Raw genomic sequence first — 21,915 nt, 5'->3', positions numbered from 1 at the left:
AATAATAGTGCAGCTATTTTATTTGCCTTTATGTGTTGGGAATAACAGTTAGTGTTACTGTGTTTTTTTGTTTAATAAGCCTACCACAGACCCTGACCACTACACTGTGTTGAGCTATGAGATGGTAAAAGTGGGATTAATTAACCAGTATGAAGAACATAAAGGACGTATTAGGTTTTTTATTTGCAACCAGTTCATTCAACTGAGCATGCTTTTTCTATACAATTTGAAAATTGAGGTTCTTCTAAAAAGGATCCTGTGCGATAAAAACAAAAAAGAAAAAGGAACCAACTGTCACTGTGATTATTCTGTCATTAGAAAAGGAAGGGATTTTGTAGGACTGGGTGGCAGTGAGAACAGAAATCTATAAGAAAGAGAAAAAGAGAGTAGGAGAAAAGAGGCTTAAGAAATAGAGAGGGAAGACAAGAGGAAGTGAAACTGATGTTTGGTCAAATGGAGAAAGATGGCTGGGAGCTAATGGAGTGGGTGAACGGAGCTGGAGAAGCTGCACAACTGGGCCTCATCAGACACTCCTTCCTCCTCCATCCCGCTCCTCGTACCTCTTAGCTCCGTCCCTCTGTCCTTCATCCTGCCCTCTATTGAAGCTTTAATCGGGTCTGAAATTATTAGCGCAGCCCAAACCCAGAGATTAGCTTTGTGTGAGTTCAACCCCAAATAAATCCCAACTAAACTCCTAGTCATTTGCTAATATAAAAGGGTAATACTATTATTTTCAACAATCTATGTAAAGTGGCCTAAAATATCCACATAATTTATAGAACTTTATAGCTGACCCAGATTAACCCTGTAGGGTCATTTCAAGTCCATTAGAGCCTCAGTCAGTCCCCCGTATGTGTGTAAGACTTTATATGTTCCCTCTTCATTATTCTTCCTTTCAGCTTTATTCCAGTTTGCCCTGCACCTTTTTCAGCTTACAAAATGTTTTTATATTCCCACTGATGCCGTAGAAATGCAAAGGTGGCATTTCAACCTCTGTATGGAGGAGTGGTTCATAATTAAGTGAAGCCCACTGCTACACTCTTACTGTACTGTAGAAATCCTGTCCTTTTTGCCGTCTGTTACTTTCTCCTCCGCCCCCCGCTTCATAATTTTCAGCCTCAGAATAGCACAATTATCAAAGGTACACTGGTGCCATTTCTCAGCTCTCGTCACATTCTCACTTCTGTAAAATAGCTGATACATTTTCAGATGTTTATGATAGGGTGTAATGTTTTCTTGTCTGGTGATGTTCTATTTTCCCATGTTGTCTAGATCATGAACAGATAAACATTTAAAGCCCAGTTAGCAACATAACGCTTAACCACACATCACTTTCATGTTAATTAGAACATTTTTCTATAGCCCCTTTTCCAGCTTCCTCACTCTCTTCTTCTTTTTTTTTTTTTTGGTCCCCAAGTAGCTCATACATTTTCTTTCTGCTAGCATGAAAATTGCTGTTATTATCATCTTCACCACCATGTATTTTTAAGCCCATCCAGCTGGTTTTGATTCTGGTTTTACAAAGGTGAGCATTTAATCCCTTAAATGAAAATATTTTCAGCGACGGTGCATTAATCTAAAATTTCTTTGCCCTTTACTGGCAGCCGTAAGTCCCATGCCCAAAGCTCTTGTGTACCTCAGTGTTCAATCTTTCTATCAATACGGCCATCAATCCCCTCTGTCCAATTCGGTTTAATGTGTTTGTCCTTTCCATTCCTTACTCTGCCCCTTGCATTTTCCAAATAGATTTTCCTTCCAGTCTGCCCCTCCTGCTGTGAGTAAAGCTTGCACTCCATGGACCTCATCTTCTGATATTCGCTCCAAAGCAAAGGAGGTGACAGAGAAAGAAAGCAAGTGTGGAGTGTGAGGCCCATGGCTAATCTAATGCAATTAAGTTATCCATGAGCCTCATTGGATATGAAAGGTTTTGGGAGATGTGAGTGATTGCCAAGTTGTGTGGCTTACTCGTGTCTTAATCTCTGGCCGCCACCCACTCTTCCAACCCAACATCCGCACACTGGAATCAGCCAGATCAAAAATCCACAACCTCATCATAGCCTTATAAGTGGAGCTCATGGCTCTGCTGGGATCAAACACACAGTAAGCTAGCTGCTCCTGTGTGGGGATCCCCTGCTGAGCTCATCTATATCTGTGGCTGAATGGCGAAAATACAGCTTGGCCATTGATCAGAGGATAATCCACATGCTGATATAGTATTAAGCAAGCTGACACATTCATTTTCTTGTAAAATACCAGCATCATTTTATATAGTGGTTTAACAGTAATGTTCTTGACCCCTGTTGCTGTTTCTTTCCACTTTTAGCTGCCTTAAAAATATGTTTACATATTCATGTCTTTGACCTTTATTTGGAGCTGTTGGCCTTTGTCATCCACCAGTTTTGTGCATTTCTTTCACTTGATTATGTTGATATTTTTGCACACATTTGCATACCAGTGTTGGTTTGGTCTGAGCTGCAGGGGGAAACAAAGATTTTGAAGCTGAAGAACCTGCGTCCTCAGGACTATGCCAACTACAGCTGCATCGCCTCCGTCAGAAACGTGTGTGGGATCCCTGATCGCAGCGTTATCTTCAGACTCACCAACAAGACCGGTACAATAAAAAAGTATAACCGAATTCCCAGTTTTTAAAAAAATGCATGTTGATTACAATCTGAGTCAATCAATCTGCTCCACAGCCTCCCCATCCATCAAACTGCTGGTGGAGGATCCCATCGTGGTGAATCCTGGCCAGACTGTGTCCCTGGTGTGCATCACCACAGGTGGGGAGCCTCCTCCTGTCCTCACCTGGGTCAGCACAAATGACAGCCTGCCTCAGAGGAGCGTGGTGAAGGGGGGCACGCTCACGCTGCCAGCCATCACCTCAGATGAGGCAGGGGTGTACAGCTGCGTGGCCAGCAACAATGTGGGAAACCCAGCCAAGAAGTCCACTACCATTGTGGTGCGAGGTGAGAAGGCATGACTGCATAAACGGAGTTATGGGGCAAAAAAATATTCAATATTAAATAGATAAAGAAAGAAGACATTTAATGATAAACATACTATTAGTAATCTTAATCACCTATTCAGGTGATTACAAATTGGCATTGGAATCAGAGCTTTGCAGGCTTTGGGGCACACAAATAAAAGTTTTTCACTGAAGTTTCAGTTCAGAGATCATGTCACAGCTCCATCATCAGGTCGCTTCTGAGCTAAACCTGTTCGGTTGTGTTTATTTATGCAGCTATATACCCCCTGGAATGAAAATAATTATTATAATTATATTAAAATAATAAAATAATCTACAAATCATTTCTGATGGCACCTGGTAGAAAGAAGCCATTTGCTGAATGTCCATATAGTTGAGGACTCTCTTCAGAAAGACAAGCAAATAAGTCAGGTTTAACAGTAGTTGTGGGATCATAATAAAAGTCACCACTCTTCTTAACGTTCACTGATGTCTCACATTTAGATCATTGTCTGTGGTATGTAGAATAATTTCAGCAACATAAATATATGTCATTCCTCAAACAAAATGGTTGCCATTGATTAGTTATGCAGCCCAACTGCAACCAAGTGGCTCCTGTTAAAGGATAATAGAGCTTGGCAGTTAATTGACTTCACCCTCTTCATTCTAAGTTAGCTCTAAAAATGTATAGACTGTAAATTGGTGCTGTGTACATTGGATTTATCCTAACATTCATGCATGTTTAGGTTCAAAAGACAGACAATTGTGCAATCTATAATATGCTAAGCCTAAGAGATGTGTAAAAACAGGGTAATCAGACAGAGGAGCTAGGTAAATTTACAGCTTGCAAGAAATTCTGTATTGGCTAAATCAGATCAATAAGTCATCGGCAACTTTGTGGGAATTAGGAGTGTAAACAAGACAAACTAAAAGAAACTATCCAGTCAGTAAATTACACAATAAATCAACATGTGACAAAACAAATTAAGGATAAATAAATACAGAAAAGTCCCTTCAGTCACTACAGCTGTGGAGTCATTAGAAGTAGACAGTCGCTGAAGAAGCGGGGACTTAAATGACTTGTAATGAGAAAAGCAACTCTTTCCTGAGTCTGACAAACCATCACTGCGTGCAAATCTTGGATCAGCGTACTTAAATGACATCTCAATTTAGCTTGGACATTGGCAGACATTAATTATCAAAGTAAAGCAAAATCAGTATTTGATGAGAAAGACTTGTTAGTCCAGTAAAACATCACTGATGTCAAAGTGAATTTGGACTAAGCAGCACAGATGCTATAAAAGATATAAAAGCTAAAAGCATTACTGTTTGTATTTTATTTATGTGACAGGCTGATAGACTATGAAAAACAGTCTGTTGGAAAGAAGGAGGGGACATCACTAATTGACAGGAGATGAGTTCAGCATGTTATCACACATCTCAGGATCACTCTCCTGAGTCTGACGAGCCGTCACTGATGCAAATGCAATTTGGTGATCTACACGCACCAGATGATGGGGGTGTGCAGAAATAAGTCCAAATTCTTTGACAGGGATTCTAGTAAACAGTTTAAATATGTTTATGTGTAATTTGATTTTAGTTGCATTGCAAACAAGGTAATTTTAACAAATATTAACAAGTCCTCCACCACATTCACACTGGTGTGGAATAACAGCTTGTAGTGCACAGTGTGTCACAATCAATAATGCACAGGTACAGTGGCAAAAAAAGTATATGAACCTTTTGGAATTTCATGGTTTTCACATAAAATGTGATCTGATCTTTATCTAAGTCACAGGAACAAAATGTGATCTTTCTTGTCTTCATTGATAACAATCAGAAAAACCTCATAGTGCTAGTCGTATGGTGGAAGTATGTGAACCTTTTGACTTAATGTCCTCAAACAAGTTAATTGAAGTTACTTTGAGTGACAAAAAACACTTAAACCTTCTGAGTTTGCTTCACACAAGAAGAATACGCTTATGTGAGCCATGCCTTGCCAAGGGGAGGTCAACATACAGTACTATTCCTTGCCACCGTAATCATATTCTGCTCTGATTTCCCTCTGACAGAATGGTTCTGGTTTTAAAACCAAACCACGTCCATGTGATGTCCCCTTTATTGGAATAATTTCTCCATTGTTGGCTCATTTGTAGCACTTTCTCAAACCGATTCCTGTTACTGAGTGTGTCACGCTGCATGGAAACAAGCTTGCACCAGTTGTTTTCCATATCAGAGGCAGCTTACTGATTTTCAGCTGTCTATATGAATAGCATGAGACGTCCCCTATATTCAAGTATCTCTGCTCTATCTTAAACCAGGATGATATCTAGATTTAAGATTACATCTAATTTAACAATGTTTGATGCAACTAAATTACAATCCCACCAGTTGGGCTTTAAGATAAGCCTTTGTACTTTGTTTGAGGTTTTTATTTTTATGTTTGGCTCGATTTTTAATGACAAAACCTACACGCATGATAATTGGTTATTTATTTAAATAGTTTTTGACAAAAAAGGCTACAGTTTTTACTGTCGTATGCACTGTATCTGATCAAAATCAACGAAGCAGAAATGCTACATTTGTTAGTGACGTGTGTGACGTGTGTAGGTGTGTATGTGTGGCCACGAATTCAGTGAAATGTTGCTCGTAACGCTAAGTGTGAGCGTTTTCTTTTGTTTGTTTTTTCTCAACACAAAGTCATCAGTTTCTGCTGCAATGAGTTAATCTTGCATGTTTTGCGAGGTCACCCTGTGGCCTCATTGTTGCCTATCTTGGCTTGTTCACCCTCCTGTCTAGTCCTTGAGAAGCCCTTCGGAACTGCTGTTGCCAAAGGGGGCTATGTGTGTGTGTGAAAACGCACATCTCTCCCCAGCAGATGGTTGCTTCTCTGGCCATACTGTCCATCCAGGGCTTGGCCATTTCCACAGTCAGCCAGCCTAGCAGGCCGCTGGCATCACATCACCCTGATGACAGGATCCTTTTTACAAACTGAGGGTCCACAACACATCTTCAAATGCAGGTCAATACCGTCCTCTCCCTGGCCACTTTCACTTTCAGCCTATTTAGTCTCAAAAGAGACACCAGCTTGTCACATCTCTACTGTGGCAAAGCGGAGATCCTCTGCGCTGGTTGTTTCTTTTCTCTTCTGTTGTATATCATATACAACTAGACAGCTATCGGACAGAGACTTGCTGAATTGAGACAGAACTGTACATGGTGTTGTCGAAATGGGCAGCTGGTCTGCCATTTTATTTTTGTGTCTCCCTGCACACACACACACACACACACACACGCAGCACACAGCCTTGTTTTCCGTCTTATCGCTAAGCAATGTGTTTTTTCTCTGTGTGATGTAGAGAAATGAGCATTGTTGTAGCTATCAAAGATTCCGAATCAAACACAGCTGCATTGTTGGATCTTCTCTACAATTCCTCCAGGAGCCACCTGACAAATTTAGGTATGAGGCTTTTAAACCCAAAACATTCATTATTTTGACTTGCTAATATAGAAACGAATAATTCCACACACACCCACCGTGGTTCGCAGATTCACGCATAAACACAAAGTCAAACGCACACTAGCTACGATCCACACTTTTGTAACTCTGATTGGAAGCTTGCTGTTATTTGTGGAGAAGCAGAAATGCCATCTTTTTCAGAGTGAGCTTCCCGCTGTTTATATTTAGACTGGAGAAAACAATCATGACATGCCTTGTAAAAACCTGGCTGTCAGCATGTGAATCAACATGTGAATGACCCTTATCAAATTTGCTTTGGAATAAATTCTGGTCGAAAGCTGAATATATTTCCATTCATGAATGCCAGATTTAATGGCTGGCTGGCCAGAGCTGGCACAGGCATGCCAGTCTCTTGGGCTGCGTCCCTAAGGACTGTGCCTGTGTGTGTTTGTATGTGCCTGTACATGTGCTTGTGTCGATTATGTTAGTGCATTCAGCTCCTGTGTGTGTGTGTGTGTGTGTGTGCGTGCGAATTAAAGCCGGAGATCAGCCTGAAGGTTTAGAGCGCCATTTAGGGCTCTATTTTTTCCCACCAAAGAACAGACGTGCGAGTGTCCATGATACCGCAAAGCTGCTGATGCACGGGGAATGCGGCGGTGCTAATGTGAAGATGCACAATAGCGATAATGGGGAAATGAACGGTGTCTTGGATGAACGTGTGCACGCGAGCGCGTGTGAGTGCCTTGTGTTTTGAACCGTGCTAATGTCTGTTGTCCTTTTTATGTTTAACCTTGAGCGGAGCAGATGAGGCAGAGGAGAGTGGCAGTTAGAGAGACATCCATCTGGCTCTGAGAGATGAGATCAGCTTCACACACTGATATTCCCTGCAAGAATGAATGCGGCGCACAGTGTGATGCCTACCGAGAGACGGACAGACAGGGCTGACTAAAAAATGAGATGGACTGATGGGTAGACAAGAGCATAACGACTCGCAGAGAGAGAGAGAGAGAGAGTGGAGTGAGACACATCTTTCTTCTCTACCAGACAAAGACAGAAAGAATGCACTGGAGAGAATGAGACACGTTCAAACATTTTTCTTTTCTTGGTGCTCCGTGTGTGTGCATATAAGAAACGCCATTGACATTATGTGCGTATATACGTGTATATCATAGTCAGTATGTCAGGCCAGTGTGTACGTTTGTCCTGTAAAGAAGCTCCCCTGTGGTGGTATTATAATCCATCCGTGTGACACAAGCTCTCAGTAGAAGAGGGACTGAACCAGGTCTTTTCTCTTTCTGTGATTATCTGTGCTTTTCATGTACAGGCCACCCATTATTCCCACAGGCTATTAAAGCTATGGAGAATCATACAGGCTTGCGGTAGGCAGAAGCATTTTGCTTTTAGGCTAAAAAAGAAAGGGGGTGGGTGGAAAGCAGGAACACTGTAGCATGTACGGTAATGATCTGAAAGAATGCCTCGAATGTCCACTGTATCATTGTTGAACTGCAGGCAATCTTTCATATAATGCAAATGTGAGCACAAGCAGAGCCTTGTGCATTTGTCCTCTTTATATTACCATGAAAAAAGTAGCTTCTGTGAGTGGCCCTATGCCTTGGCATGTTTCTACGGTCAAGTCAATAATGCATGCAGAATTTCTTTGTGCGTATGTTGACTTGTGATTTGTTCCTCAGTGTTTTCGATACTGGCAATGCTTTAAAATTGCAATTATAATGAGCCTAGGTTTACTACGCTGGTCCTTGAGATGTGTGCTTAAGGCAGTTTTTCCTCTCTGTTGTCACCTCAAGTGGGGGCTGCTGGGTTTTCTACATATTTCTCTATACAGTTAGATATTGTAAGGTCTTAACCCTTAAACAACAATAACCACAAATTTAAGGTCTTAAACCTTAAACAATATAAAGTACCTTGAGATGACTTGTGATTTGGCCCTATACAAATAAAATTTAATTAAATTCGAAAATAAAGCCTTTAAAATTTAACAAACAATGTACGCAGTAATTGTCATTACAAATAGTATGATGTCAACCTTTTGTCCTTTTTTTTGTGTTATTCTTGATTTTAAAGTCCAAATAGAGTGAATATGTCAGCATGGCAAACCAGTATCCCAACATGTAAATGAAAGTACATGTATGACCTTGGAAATCGCTTGGTATTGTCACAAAAGCACACTATTTGCAGAACATTTAAAGATATTAAGATATTCCTGAGCATGTAGTTTTGTGAGGAGTGAAAAAGGAGAAAGGTATTTTCAGGCTAATCAGTGGGGAAAAATTTTAATAGATTTTATTATGATTTGAAATCTAAATAAAATGAATTGTGGCTGAAATGAATTGAAGGGAAATACATTATCAAATCACAGGGAGGGGGATAAAACCCCTACTCATTTGCAATGGAGATGGATTTTGTGCTCTCATGTCAACAGATCCATCCCCATGACAACTGGGCAAACTCAGTCCACTAATAAAGACTGCATTACAGTGCTCAGTAAGCTCTGGAAAAAAATGTAGTAAGTGAACTTTAAGTTGATGTCGTACAATAGTACCCTTGTAAGATACAGATGATGTTGCTGAAATGATGTAACAATAGTAAGAGACAAAGTTTACAGCCGGAGGAAATGGGAAAGTTCTGTCGCCAACCCACATTTAAGATTCATGCGACTTTTGCCATGAATTGGTTCCTGCAAATGTGGAAAGAAGAGTGACAGCACTGTCGCCTGATAAAGTCTTCCCAACTCTGCACTTCTCCCCTCACACTCTCACCACACTACCTTTTTTATAATACCTCCAATTTTATTATTATTCCCCGTGGATAACGGAACAGGCACCATTTTAGTCACTGCAGCTGTCCAGCAGAATTTACTACAGCCAGAAGAAGCAATGCCCACTTATCTCTCTTATACACAAATGTAGTCAATTTACAGGAATGCATACTTGCTATTCAGTATTTATGGTCAGATAAAATGACAGGGCAGGACGTTTGAGTGTGGAGGAGGCAGGGGAACCATTTGAGAGATGTCTGAGTGCACATACGCAGCGCTGGCGATTTTGATTTGCACTGCAGCTCTTCACAAAAAAGGAGTGAAGGCTGAGTCACTATAAGTAGAAGTGTGGCAGAAGAAGGAAACAGTAAAGTGACCGAGATTAAATCAAACATCTCTACTATTACTGTGACGTAATGGTAAAGGTCTGTTGCTGTGGAATATAAGTGATTTTCAAACCTTAAATGTACTTTTACGCCGTACTGAGTTATTTTTTAACACAGTCTTGCAGTAAGTCTGAGATTTCTTTCCCCAGATGTTCTGAAAATTACTTCGCAGTAGCCAAAGTCTTTTTCACAACATAAAACACAAAGCAAGAAACATGAGGTGGTTGCAGATCGGACATGTTTTTTTAATGGAAAATAAAGTTTTCTCTCTTTGATAACCCTTTTGATAAGTGATCAGTACAGTCTGATAATATGCTAAGTTTTCTTGGTGGTATTATCATAGATATTAAAAAGTGGTGCAGGAGCACACAGGTCAGCATGAATATAATTTGTTCTTTGCTTTATAGCACTCCTGAATTTGGTCATCATAATTATACAGGTAGAGTTGCAAACATATTATTTTTAGTGATTAAAAGTTCATTGTAGCAACACACAGTTTTTAAAAAGCTGTGGTGGATGATTTTGTACCATTTGTGTTGAGAGACAACTTAACCTGAGAAAAAACGTACTGTGAAGCAGAGACCAGTGACTACGTCCTATAGCACTCACTTAAGTGCATTTGTCTTTTTTCACTCAGGTATTAACCCAGTTAGTTAGTTATTAGTTGCATTTAAGGATTATCAAGTGATGAATTGTAAAAAAAGGATACAACTTCTTCTAGGCAGAGCACACACTGGTTTCTGTTTGAGAGACAATTAACACAGATATAAGACTGAAGTAGAGCTCCTTATCGCGGCAGCCATTCACATCAAGAAGTGAAATATGAGCCATGTACACTCGGTGGTGGACCTTGATTAGGGGCCACGGGGCACTCTGAAGTTTGATTCATGACATGCTGTGGTCAGTGAAGTGTATCTACACAGCACCAGAAAATTGTGGTCCAATTTTGTAGAGGGAGACATTTCGTTTAGCAGCTCAACTTTGTGCTTTCTGCTGATAACATTTGTGTGTTGTTACTTAAAATTCAAGTTAGTGTTTACTTCTGCAGTAAATTTAGTGACCTCTATAGTAAGTGCTCTTGACTCGTGCTTACCTTTTTTCAGCAGTGCAATTTAGAAGTCAGCTGAGATTTATCTGCTCTAGTGGTGAGTGCATAGCTGTTACGCAGCTGTTAGGATGGTGATTTCTTATGGCAGGAATGTGGTAGATGGTAGATGTGCTATACAGTACAGTACAGTGCATGCATTCAAACCTGGAAAGTTCAGAGTGACAGCAATGAGATTCCTGTAACTTCAATTTAGCATAATAAAATGCTAAAACTAATGCATCTACAGTAATGGGACATTTAACTAAATACAATTTGCTGCTTACTTTCAAACCAGAACGAGAGCAACCTTTTTTTTGGTCTATGTTCACCTCACTTGAGACTCTACACCACAGTAATTAAGTAGTTGCTGGAAGCTGGCGTATTTTTCTGAAAGTAGGCCAACATATACACTATATACTGTCCATAGTAGCTGCTCTGAGCCATTGCTGCCAAACACTGTGTAATAGGGGATTTTGTGAGGCAGCCACACACTAATTACAAACGAATCTGTACCTGTTGTCAAGGAAGGGACATAATTGCTGTGTAGATCTGTTTATTCAGCCTTAGAAATACAAACATTTTTTTCCCAGAGCACTGACAATTATTTGTTTGGCCCATCTGCTCTCCCTCTGTGGCCATTCACATCATTTACCACAGACAGAAATAACACAATCAAGTGAAGAGACTGACCCACGCTCAGTCATCTGACAGACAGCTTCATGAACAACGTAAAATCTGGCCTTACAGTAGAGACGGGTCCTTGATTGTTAAATGCCCTTTTTAAGATGGGAAAAGAACATAGACGCAGAGGAATGGGAAAAAGAACAGAACAGTTAATCCCAATGTTTATGCACTGTCACCTGTGACAGCACAGTGACTCACACAGATGTGTGTGTGGTGTGTGTGTGTGTGTGGATGAGATAATACTTTCTTAAAATGCAGCTACCAATGCTGCTGAGGATGTTTCTGAGACACAAAAACCTTTTCGAACCGTCAACAATCAAGATATTTTCACTGCCTGCCACTTACAGAAATACTCAGCGTCCAGCGTGGGCCTAGTATTGTCTCATTAGCCTTATGTTGGCTTTAGGGAAATTGAATATTGGTGTTTCTGAAGTAGATGCACTCTACTCCTCCATGCAGGTCACAGATATATGCTACAGTACGCATCATAGTATGCTAATTACCACAGTTTCCATCCCAGTAATTATACACAGCATGATTGATAGGAAGTGCCTTAGAGAATAGGAATATATAGGATACACAAATGATTACAAATGCACAGTGGTGTTCGGTGAGAATTTGGAGATGGTTGACATGATTGCAGTACTGTATTTGCATCTGACACGCATCAGAAATAAGTATCTTTGCCTGCCGACGCTGATGTTTAGTGCAGGGCGAAAGATCGTGTCAAGGAGGCGTGTGTCACTCGTCTCTCCCCTCATCGCGAAGCTCGGCAGGCATCACAATGCTTTGCACATTCAATTTCCTGTGTTTAAATCTGACACGCAGGTTTTGTTTTCGTTTTCCCTTTACCAAACTGAATATGATAATGTCTCTTGGGAATTGCTAGATGAAAAGATTTTCATGGTGCCGTCAGCTTTTTTTTTTTTTTTTTTGCTCAGGAGATGAATTGAACTGTAGGCACAGGGTTTGGAACCAATACAGCATGCATTATAATGAAATCATCTTCTTTTTCCATTCAGAGAAGCTCTGCTTTGAAAATGGAGTTTGCAAACCAAATTGGATTAGAAATGGTGGATATTTTGTAGGTATCTCTCCAATTTCACAGTGTGTGTTTGCGTCAGTTTGTTTGATTGTTTGTGTGTGAGCGTGTGTGTGTGTGTGTGTGTGTGTGTGGGAACCTGCTTGAATGCTGCTGGGTTCTTCAGTCCTTACCTTTCAATATTAATGTTGGTTCAATGCTTTAGTCTTTAAAGCAAACACATGATTCTGCTTCATCTGTTAAGTTCTCTGTTTGAACCTTCCGCTACATCAAAAGCCAAACTTTCATATGTTGCTTCATAAGAACAGTTGCAGCTGTCATACGACTCTTGCAACTCTAGTTCAAACCATGTTTATTATTCCACGGCCTAGGCGCTGAAGTGACACATCAAGATGAAAAATCAGATTTTGCTTAGATCAGTTATTTCAGGTATTCGTGACACGGTACAGTCTTTTTGTGTGTTTGAGCTGTGTGTGAAGTGTGCAATGACTCACTAGGTAACACAATCGAATGTACAGTACATTCACTGGAGATGCAAAATAACAATTTAAAGCATGGTCATTAAATCGAGTATAAGCTGCAAAGAATCTATTTAATGATCCATATTTGTCCTGTCTTTGGGATTATACCTTAGAGATCACATGTGTATATATATATATATATATATATATATATATATATATATATATATATATATATATATATATATATATATATATATATTACAAGAATAACCTGCAGTTAATATCTCAGCATTTGTTATAGAAGCATGTCATAGACTTGCAGAATGAACAAGTGCAATATACAAATGTCATTTTAGGACTAATCTAATAAATTTTCTCGTTACAGCTTTGAAAAAGGGGCGATTCTGGATCACTCCTGACCCATACCACAATGATGACAACATCCAGATCGGCCGTGAAGTCAAAATATCCTGTCAGGTACAGTTACAGGACAGCATCTGGCAGAGTGTACACACACATTACAGCATAATAAGTGTTACTCAGCAATGCAACACAAACAGCAGCGTGCTAAATGTCTTAGGTGGAGGCAACACCTCCAGAGGAGCTGACGTTCAGCTGGTTAAAGAACGGGCGAGCCCTGCGAAGCTCAGAGCGCATGGTCATCACCCAGACAGACCCTGACATCTCCCCCGGGACCACCAACCTGGACATCATAGACCTCAAGTTCACGGACTTCGGCACGTATACCTGTGTCGCCGCGCTGAAGGGAGGAGGAATCCCTGAGATCAGCATTGACGTCAACATCTCTTCCACAACAGGTGAGCCTCACACCCCGTAATGTCAACGACCCCCCCTTCTCCCCCAGCCGCAGATCCAGTTTATGATAGATTTGAAACTTTTTAAAGGACAATTCTTTGCACTCTCAGATTTAAAATGCTGGTTCTTAGTTATGTTGCTTTTTTCCCAGTATTTCTGCAGTGAAGTTGGTATAAAACAGAATTTTCCATTCAAAAGATCCATTCATCCAAATTCTAAAACTAGTTTCTAGTGGTTCCACTTAGGATTAATTGAGTTTTGTCTGTGTTGTTAACAGCCTCAAATGTGTTTTTTTTATTTTTACAGTTTATATTTTTGTACTATTTATTGATATTACTTCTATTATATTACTCACACTAACCGTAACAATTTTAGTTAGAGCACGTTTTCTTATCTGGTTTGTGTAGCACATACAAAACTCCATTCGGTGTCACTCAGCTCGGCTGGCAGCAAAAGCCTCCAAACCAAAAAAAAAAAAGCCAAATTAAATGTTGTGTGAGTTTTTCTGTGTGAGATTTGTGTGAATCAAAACATCAGGCTGTGAAGCCAAACTGACTCCATCAACTAATCAAAGACGACATTCATCGACCTTCCATCTAATCGGCTGCTTCAGCCAGTAACGTTTGCATACATGAACGCAGCATGTTAATAACACATCATACCAGTGCATCTTGTTACTGAGCTGCATCATTATAGTTTCTGGCATGGCATATTGAGTAGTCACATAGAAACAGTGTTACCGTGGTTGGTCATGCTGTTTTGTAAATACTCTTCTATTGTGCGTCAGTTGTTTCAGAAGATAGAAAGACCAATAATCAAAACCTAACATTTGCTGTCAAACATCTAGTACAGAGTATTGTTTTAGATTGTTTTAGATTTTATCATCAGTCAACCCTCCGCCTGTCATTTTTATAAGAAAAAGCTTCAAACAACATCGCAGGAAACAAAGGAGGGAAGACTGCTACTTACAACACTTAGCACAGGTTTGTGCAGGCTCTCCGACAATGCTGAAATGCTGTGGTTAGGGAGACAAAGTGATAACACATGTAATGGGACAGGAATGGGGGTCTTTATCTGTATTCTCCAGTGTGAGGTCAATCGATGAGCAGTAAACGTGTGGTAATGCTCCAGTGTCACCCTGCATTACTTCATCGCCCATCGACTCCACTGAGGGATGTGACCCAATCAACTCTGCACCTTGTAGGCACCACAGTTGGGAGTTTCCTGTTTGCCTCTCATTTATCCCAGATTTCCAGATTTTCCATGTGGGGGATTCCCATGGGTTGGTGTTGCTGCTGCCGTAGGAGAAATGTTTCTTGCCTTGAATTTACTGGCATGTGTTCTCAGCTGATAAGTGACTTTTGGGGTTTTGTGATGTTTTGCTATTTGTGATTGCAAGCTTTCTTTCCCCTTTTACACACACACATGCACACCCATCAAGACGCACAGTCACGCACTCTTACCTCGTCTCACGTTGCGGTTTTTCTATTGCACAAACACCTCGCTGCCACTCACAGCGTCAACATGAAAGCAGTGTGTCGACCTTGGGTGCATAATTATGGTTAGATAATCCTTTGATAATCCCTGCGCTATAAAACTGTGGGATCAATCACACCTGCCAAGATTGTTTCCTCATTATCTTCTAAGTAGTGCAGTCTGTTCTTTTGGAGTACCTGGCCGATGCCAATGCATTAACACAGGCAAGTGTAAAAAAATACTGATTTCTGACTTAGGAGATAACGGAGGATATGACTGTTCTATTGTGTTTTATTGTGATCATATGAAATGAAAGGTTTCCTTTCGGCTTAGATGTGATTGCTTCTTAAGCTTTCATTGTTCCGGTCAGATGTGTGGGTATGAAATACTATGAAAGTGTTGCGTTGTCATAGAGCTGTTCCTGTCACAGAGATATTAAACTGAATTTTGCTTCTGCCAGTTACAATTCCTGCTGCACTACCTGGATGTGACTCGGCTGTTTTCCTGTAGAGCGCCTGTTATGTGTGGCGTTTTCTTTCAGTCAGATTGATGCCGTGAATCAGAGGAACATCTTCGCTGAGCAGAGCCGCATAGCGCCTGTATACTAAAGCGACTCGCGCCTCTGCCTTGCCATTTGCCTGCAGCCTGTTTCGGGGTGCATAAGCCGTGTTTTTGTTCCTCTGCCTGCTCTTTTGAAGGGAGAAAGCCCGATCTGCAATTAGAAGTCTTAATAAAAGCGTTTAGAGGAGATTGAGCTGCAGGTCTGCCAGGGTTTTGTGCTGGAAAGCGATTGAGCCTAAAGCATCTCTAGTCTGAACACTATGGCGTTGTCTGGTTCTTCTAGCATTGGCGCCAGGTCCAGATTCTAAACCAGGGCTTAACACATCATAGTAAAAAATAATTTGTGATGTCCCATTCTGGAAACTTTTGATGAACACAAGTTTCATGATTTCTCCCATTAGTAAAACAGCACTATTATTATATTTACTGTCATGATACACTCTATTAAATAACACTAGATACTATTAAATAACAACTTGGTTTCACATTGGGGCTACCAGAAATTGCAAGGCTAATGCTTATTTATGAGTGTGGTCTGGAATCGAGGACACAGACCTTCCCTTTGGATACTGCCAGGATTAAGAACCACAAGACACATGAACAGCTGTGAAAAGAGTTATGAGCTTTAGTGTAAAACATAATACATCTCATAAACTTCTAACAGGAGCTAGCCCATTAATCCTCTCATTAGCCCGTGTGTTAAATGTGTGTTTAGTTGCTGTGTCTTGCTAGATTATTGGATGATATAATTATTGCCATTCTACGGCTGTGACTCTCAAATGTTGTTTGTCTTCAGATTGGAACGACCACTGGGGCATCTTAGAGATAAAATGTTAATAGCATGTGAGGTTATTACAGACGAATTCATGATATTTAAAGATTAACAAAGCTGATACCCACATTCTCCATATTATAATTACTATAAACAATGGTTTCTTTAATGCTGGTTCAGAAAAATATTTAAAAATCCTTAAAAGTCCTTTAAGCAGGCGTGGTGAATAGTCTCAGTTGATGCAGTTTAGCATCAGTACACAACTGTAGCTCATCCTCAGCCTGATCAATGATTACAAAGTATGTATTAGGATTGAAAGTCACCTCTCTCTTCGTGCGAGGGGAGATAAATCCCTCCATGATGACTCCCGCAATTGGCATCCCGCTCACACCTGAAACTCTGGCACCACCCAGGGTTTCTGTCAATCTCAAGGATCGCCGCAGTTAATGAATTAAGCAATCAATTAAGTGCTCAGTTGATACAAAATTAGCTAGTTAAGGAAACACAATATACAATGTTCTGTTGATAAAATAAATTTGATTCGTTTAGACCTTGCGGCGGGCCTGCTTATTTCTGTCTGTTCTCCTTTTTGACCGTCCTGTTCTCTGCGTGACGCTGATTCATTATGAGATGCCATCATCCGAGTGACTGTGCAACATGTGACTCTAATAGGGACAGCATGACCACTGGCTGTTGTGTTGATGTGCTTGTTTCAGCAGCAAATTCACTGACCCAGATAAAGAGAAATCTGGTCTACATCCTGATTCACCTACAGGGTTCAAAAGTTCAACTACTGTTTGGTCACTGTGAGTGGAAACAAGACCTATATAGTTTGTTTGCTAGATGTGGATTTAGGGGGTATCAACACTAATTATTTTATTTTGACAGTAGATCTACTCTAGCTGGTTCAACAACTGTCACCGAAAAAAAAACATTCAAGCAATATGTCTTACTCTAACTCTGTGTGTGTGTGTGTGTGTGTGTGTGTGTGTGTGTGTGTGTGTGTGTGTGTGTGTGTGTGTGTTTGAAGTACATGACTTGCTCAAGCTGGTTAGTTTGATGGTGACATACATCATCACATCAGGCTGATAGACTGACTCTAAGGCTACATGCCCCAGGCAGATGTTGACATTGTTATTGGTTGATAATAATGAATATATGTAGAAACGATCGAAGGAGTCAAGCAGAATCGCTCTTTGCAATTCTGTGTGTTTAGCTGTGATTTGTGGTGTAACATTCCCCAGATTCTGAAAGGTCATCACTCTTACAACACTGCTTAGATATACAGAGAAATCCTAGGATTTACAGACCTGCCACAGATGGTTATGGTTGAAAAATTGTGACTACACTATGTAGGGTAGGGGTTTAGTGACTTGTCTGTTTGGTACCAGATGTGTCTGTGTTGTGAAATTAAATCATAGAGGAAATGTGACATGGCTTTAAAAATTGCCTCTACACTAAAATGATGGTGCAGCCCCTGTATATGAAATTATTATATACAGGAAATGTGATAGGAAGTCTTTGAACCCACACTATATCTGTGGAAGCAAAGCTAAAGGCTAAAGGGAAATACAGTATCTGTGACCACCGCAAGATGCACAAATCTGTTATGAACTGAAAACAAAGTTTAAATAATAACATCTGGGAGCAGTGGATCCCAGCATTCAATTTAAAGAAACGGGCCCAGTGACGTGTGAACTGGGATGAAGGGGCTTAGCAGCTGTCCCACAGCTGCGATGCTGTCCTGAGAAATCTGCCATATGACAACAGTAGATGGCATGGTCATGCCACTTCTAGAGTCATAGGCATATAACCACCTGGCAGCATATGTCAGCACAACACCTGTGATGTTTATGAGCAAAGCTGTAGATGATAAAACTGTCAATGGGGAATTACATTCTCCACTCTGTAAACACAAACATATAAAATGGCAAGAAAGAAGTATGTGCACCTCTGTTTTGTTTTCTCTTTGTCATAAAATGTGATCTAATCTCCACTTAAGTCAAGAGTTTTAACAAATATAATGTGCCTAAAGTAATAACAGATGACAACTTCTGATCTTTCATATCTTTATTAACCATAAAAACCTCACAGTGCAAGTGGAAAAAGTATGTGAACCCCTTTTAATAATGACCTCCAAAAGGCTAATTGGAGTCAGGTGTTAGCATAAGTTAAGAAAATTAGTTTGGAGATGTGTACTAAAGCTACTTTGACTGACAAACACCACTCTAACCTTTTGAGTTTGCTCTATACACAAACAATACGATTATGTGAGCCATGCCTCGACAAAAAGAGCTTTCAGATGATTTACTATCAACAATTGCTGATTTACAAAAAAGCTGGAAAGGGTTAAAAGGTGATGTCAAAGATTTTAGAAATCCAGGCTACTCTGCCAAGAAGTGGGTGAACAGTCAAAATGACCCTGAGAGCACAACAAACACTCATTAATGAGGTACAGAAACAATCCCGAGGAATTCACTGGAACTGGCAACCAGTAATTAATTCTAAGGGTTCACATACTTTTTCCACTACTTTTATGGTTGTTCTCAATAAAGACATGAAAGATCAGAATTTTTTGTGTTATTATTTTAGTCACATTATATTTGTTAATACTCTTGACTTAGATAAAGATCAGATCACATTTTATGACAGATTAATGCAGAAAACCAAGAAAATCCGCTGATGTACGGATGTACATATACAGGGTGAAATCAAAGGGTAGTAGGCAGAAGTGTATTGGTATTTGCAATTGTTAGTTTGCTGTGACCAGTGTTTACTTTGTGCTAAGTCTATAAAATATGTTAATAAGACTAGATAACTCAGCACATTATGTCCAGTGTACCTGCATAAAGCCTCAGCTGCATTGCCTGAAGTCATGCTTTATGGAGGTGGCCATCTGGGAAATCACCTCCCTGTCCAGCTGGGAAACTCTGAATAAGAAACAGTCTCCCTCCCTCATTAAATACTGTCGATGCCCCTTGAGCAATGTACATAAACTGAGGTCCTTCCAGGGGAGTTGTTCGCTGCTAAGCATCAGAAAAAGTGGTGATAGTAGAGGTGTATATTTGTGCTTTTATACACTGGGCAGTGGGCATTCCTTTTATTCTCTCTAGGTTGGTAAATACAAAAACAGAAGGACAACATTACAGAGAGCAATGTGTCCTCAAGTCAAGCTGCAACCCATGAGAGCCCTGGTATTGAAAGGCTGCTGCTCTACAATCTCATGCACATGAATTCTGGAGAGATTTGTGTGATTGATCACGAGGTAACATATTCTATCTCAGGGGAACAGCGTAATGGCTCAAAAACACACTCACAGTGATATAAACAGTCACTGCGGTATATCATTGCACTAAGCCAAATTTAACACATCTGTAGACATTCATTACACTTCAGCAACTTCATGTCTCCCACACGCACTTAAACACACACAGTGGACCTATGGGACTCGTCTTGCTGTCCCCAGAGGTCCAGGACTCAGAGGAGCAGAGGGTCACATTGTGACCAACTCAATGACCTCAAGCTGTTGAAACACACACTTACATATACAGGCGCACAGTCTGCAGGGTTTGCAGGAGTGGAGAATGCAATGTTGCTATGGTGATAGGGAGTGAAGACACAGCGCCTTCCTGAAAAGGGGGCAGTGGGAATGTTATTTTCAAAGATATCTGTAAATAAATGCAAAGTGCCAGATATTTCCCCGTTTTGCAGTCACTCACATTGCTCTGTGTCGGCTGTGGCACTGATGGATCCTGCTGAAAGGCTCCTGCTGAAAGGCTCCAGCAATGAGTCGCTACACTTGGAGGATCATTCCAGCTGAGGCCCTAAAGATGTGCAGGACTACTGAGGCAAAAAAAAACAAGGTCCAGTCCTAAATTGAACTCAGAAATACACACACATTGTTTTCAGTCAGCAGCAACAACAACAAGAAGTATCCCATTGAGGAACTGAGGCAGGATCACAGCATGTTGTCACCCATAGGCAAGGAGAGAAACACTCAGCTACAGTACACACACTTGCACACAGAGACATAAAGCCACGTAAGTGCACACTACACAAGCATACGCACACAGTGGGCATGCCCTGCAGGCATCACTGGCATTTGGATGGCTTTGGCACAATGAGAGCACAGTGAAGACCAGTAGCAGGCTCTCTGCCACACTGAGTATCTCAGTGGTCAGTCTCACACACAGAGAAAGTAAAGAGAGAGCAGGAGGAAGAATGAGATACAGAGTGAAGTGGAGAGAGATGGAAAAATGTCTTTGTGCATGTATGCCTGTTTGCATTTCCATGATGGTGTGGAGAGAGACAATGGCAGCTGATAGCCAGTATTTGTGCTGCCAAACCCAATAGGCAGACAACTGTAATTGCCTGCCTAATCTGGACTGTGGAGAGGCCAGGTGTAATGATGGCAACTCAGTGAATGCACCTCTTCTGCACTCGCTAATGGATGCTTGCTGCTCTCCTCCTATCCCGCTGCTGTCACTTCCCCATTTCACTGTTTGGACCCAAGGAAATGCTGGGAAAAGTGGAGATACGTACAATATGCTGAGGAAAGAAATCTGTCCGTTCTTGACACCTGGCGCGTTCTGTCGGGACATTGTGTGAATACCAATCTGCAACTGTGTGAGAATGACATGAACGCCTGCTGTCATTGTCTCAGTGGAGATAATTTTTGCTGCTCTTTTAGCGCCAAGCCGCATTGCCAAGACTCAACTGTCAATGACCGGTCTTCATTAACTCATGCTAATGACACCAACATGTTTATGGATTATAAACTTGAAAAGCTCCAGATAAATGTTGAACTAGCTGATGGGGAGCCAACTGCGAGGCTACCAGTGGCTGCAAAAGCAACTAGCATTTACATGTTGTAATAAAGTTTTTGCATATACAGTATAATTGGTTAAAAGCTGCTACTATCAATATTTATTTAGTATCAATGGATCTGCTTGTACGTAAACATAAAGAGTTTGATGTTTCTTGAAGTTCATAGGAGTTGTTGGAGAGAAGACTTGACTGGAATTAAAAGAAGAATAATGAAAGAGGACTCGAACTGTGTGCTAATCAGTTTGCAATATGAACTTAAAAGGGGATATGTAAGTGTGTTTACAGCTTCCTTCTGCGTCTTCCAGAAATGTGGTATTGAAGGATCAATGTTGTTGTCATATTTAAAAAAGATGGTATCGTTTCATAATGTCATAATTTAAAGGCATTCATTTTCTTTAGGATCAACAGCTTAATTTGCTGCGAGTTATTAATTTCATTTTTAAATTGACTACCTAATCTAGCAAAACACTAAGATCAGAGATGCATCTTGGGCTTTTCCTGGATTATAGGAGTTCACATGCAGTTTTACAAACTGCAGTTTTAACATTTTGAGAGGGTTTGTACCTTCGAAATTTAAGGACAAAAGTAATACCTAACAC

At 40.5% G+C, this 21,915-nt stretch overlaps 1 protein-coding gene across 5 annotated transcripts in view; it reads left to right on the top strand.

Moving 5' to 3' along the window:
- The window catches only part of LOC113149481 (MAM domain-containing glycosylphosphatidylinositol anchor protein 2), a 142,033-nt gene that overhangs the window by 68,580 nt on the left and 51,538 nt on the right, over nt 1-21,915 (top strand). For 3 of the 5 annotated variants that reach the window (XM_026341629.1, XM_026341626.1, XM_026341627.1), the window contains exons 6-9: nt 2,476-2,611; nt 2,697-2,966; nt 13,250-13,341; nt 13,445-13,682. In XM_026341629.1, coding sequence (XP_026197414.1) covers nt 2,476-2,611; nt 2,697-2,966; nt 13,250-13,341; nt 13,445-13,682 — 736 coding nt within the window. The remainder of the gene's footprint in view (nt 1-2,475; nt 2,612-2,696; nt 2,967-13,249; nt 13,342-13,444; nt 13,683-21,915) is intronic. The other 2 variants (XM_026341631.1, XM_026341628.1) reach the window with 1 other exon arrangement.

This window comes from Anabas testudineus, chromosome 24 (assembly GCF_900324465.2).
Source record: "Anabas testudineus chromosome 24, fAnaTes1.2, whole genome shotgun sequence".
Classification (NCBI taxonomy): Eukaryota; Metazoa; Chordata; class Actinopteri; order Anabantiformes; family Anabantidae; genus Anabas; species Anabas testudineus.
The sequence above is the reverse complement of the archived record's forward strand: the minus strand, read 5'-3'. Positions and strand labels throughout refer to the sequence as shown.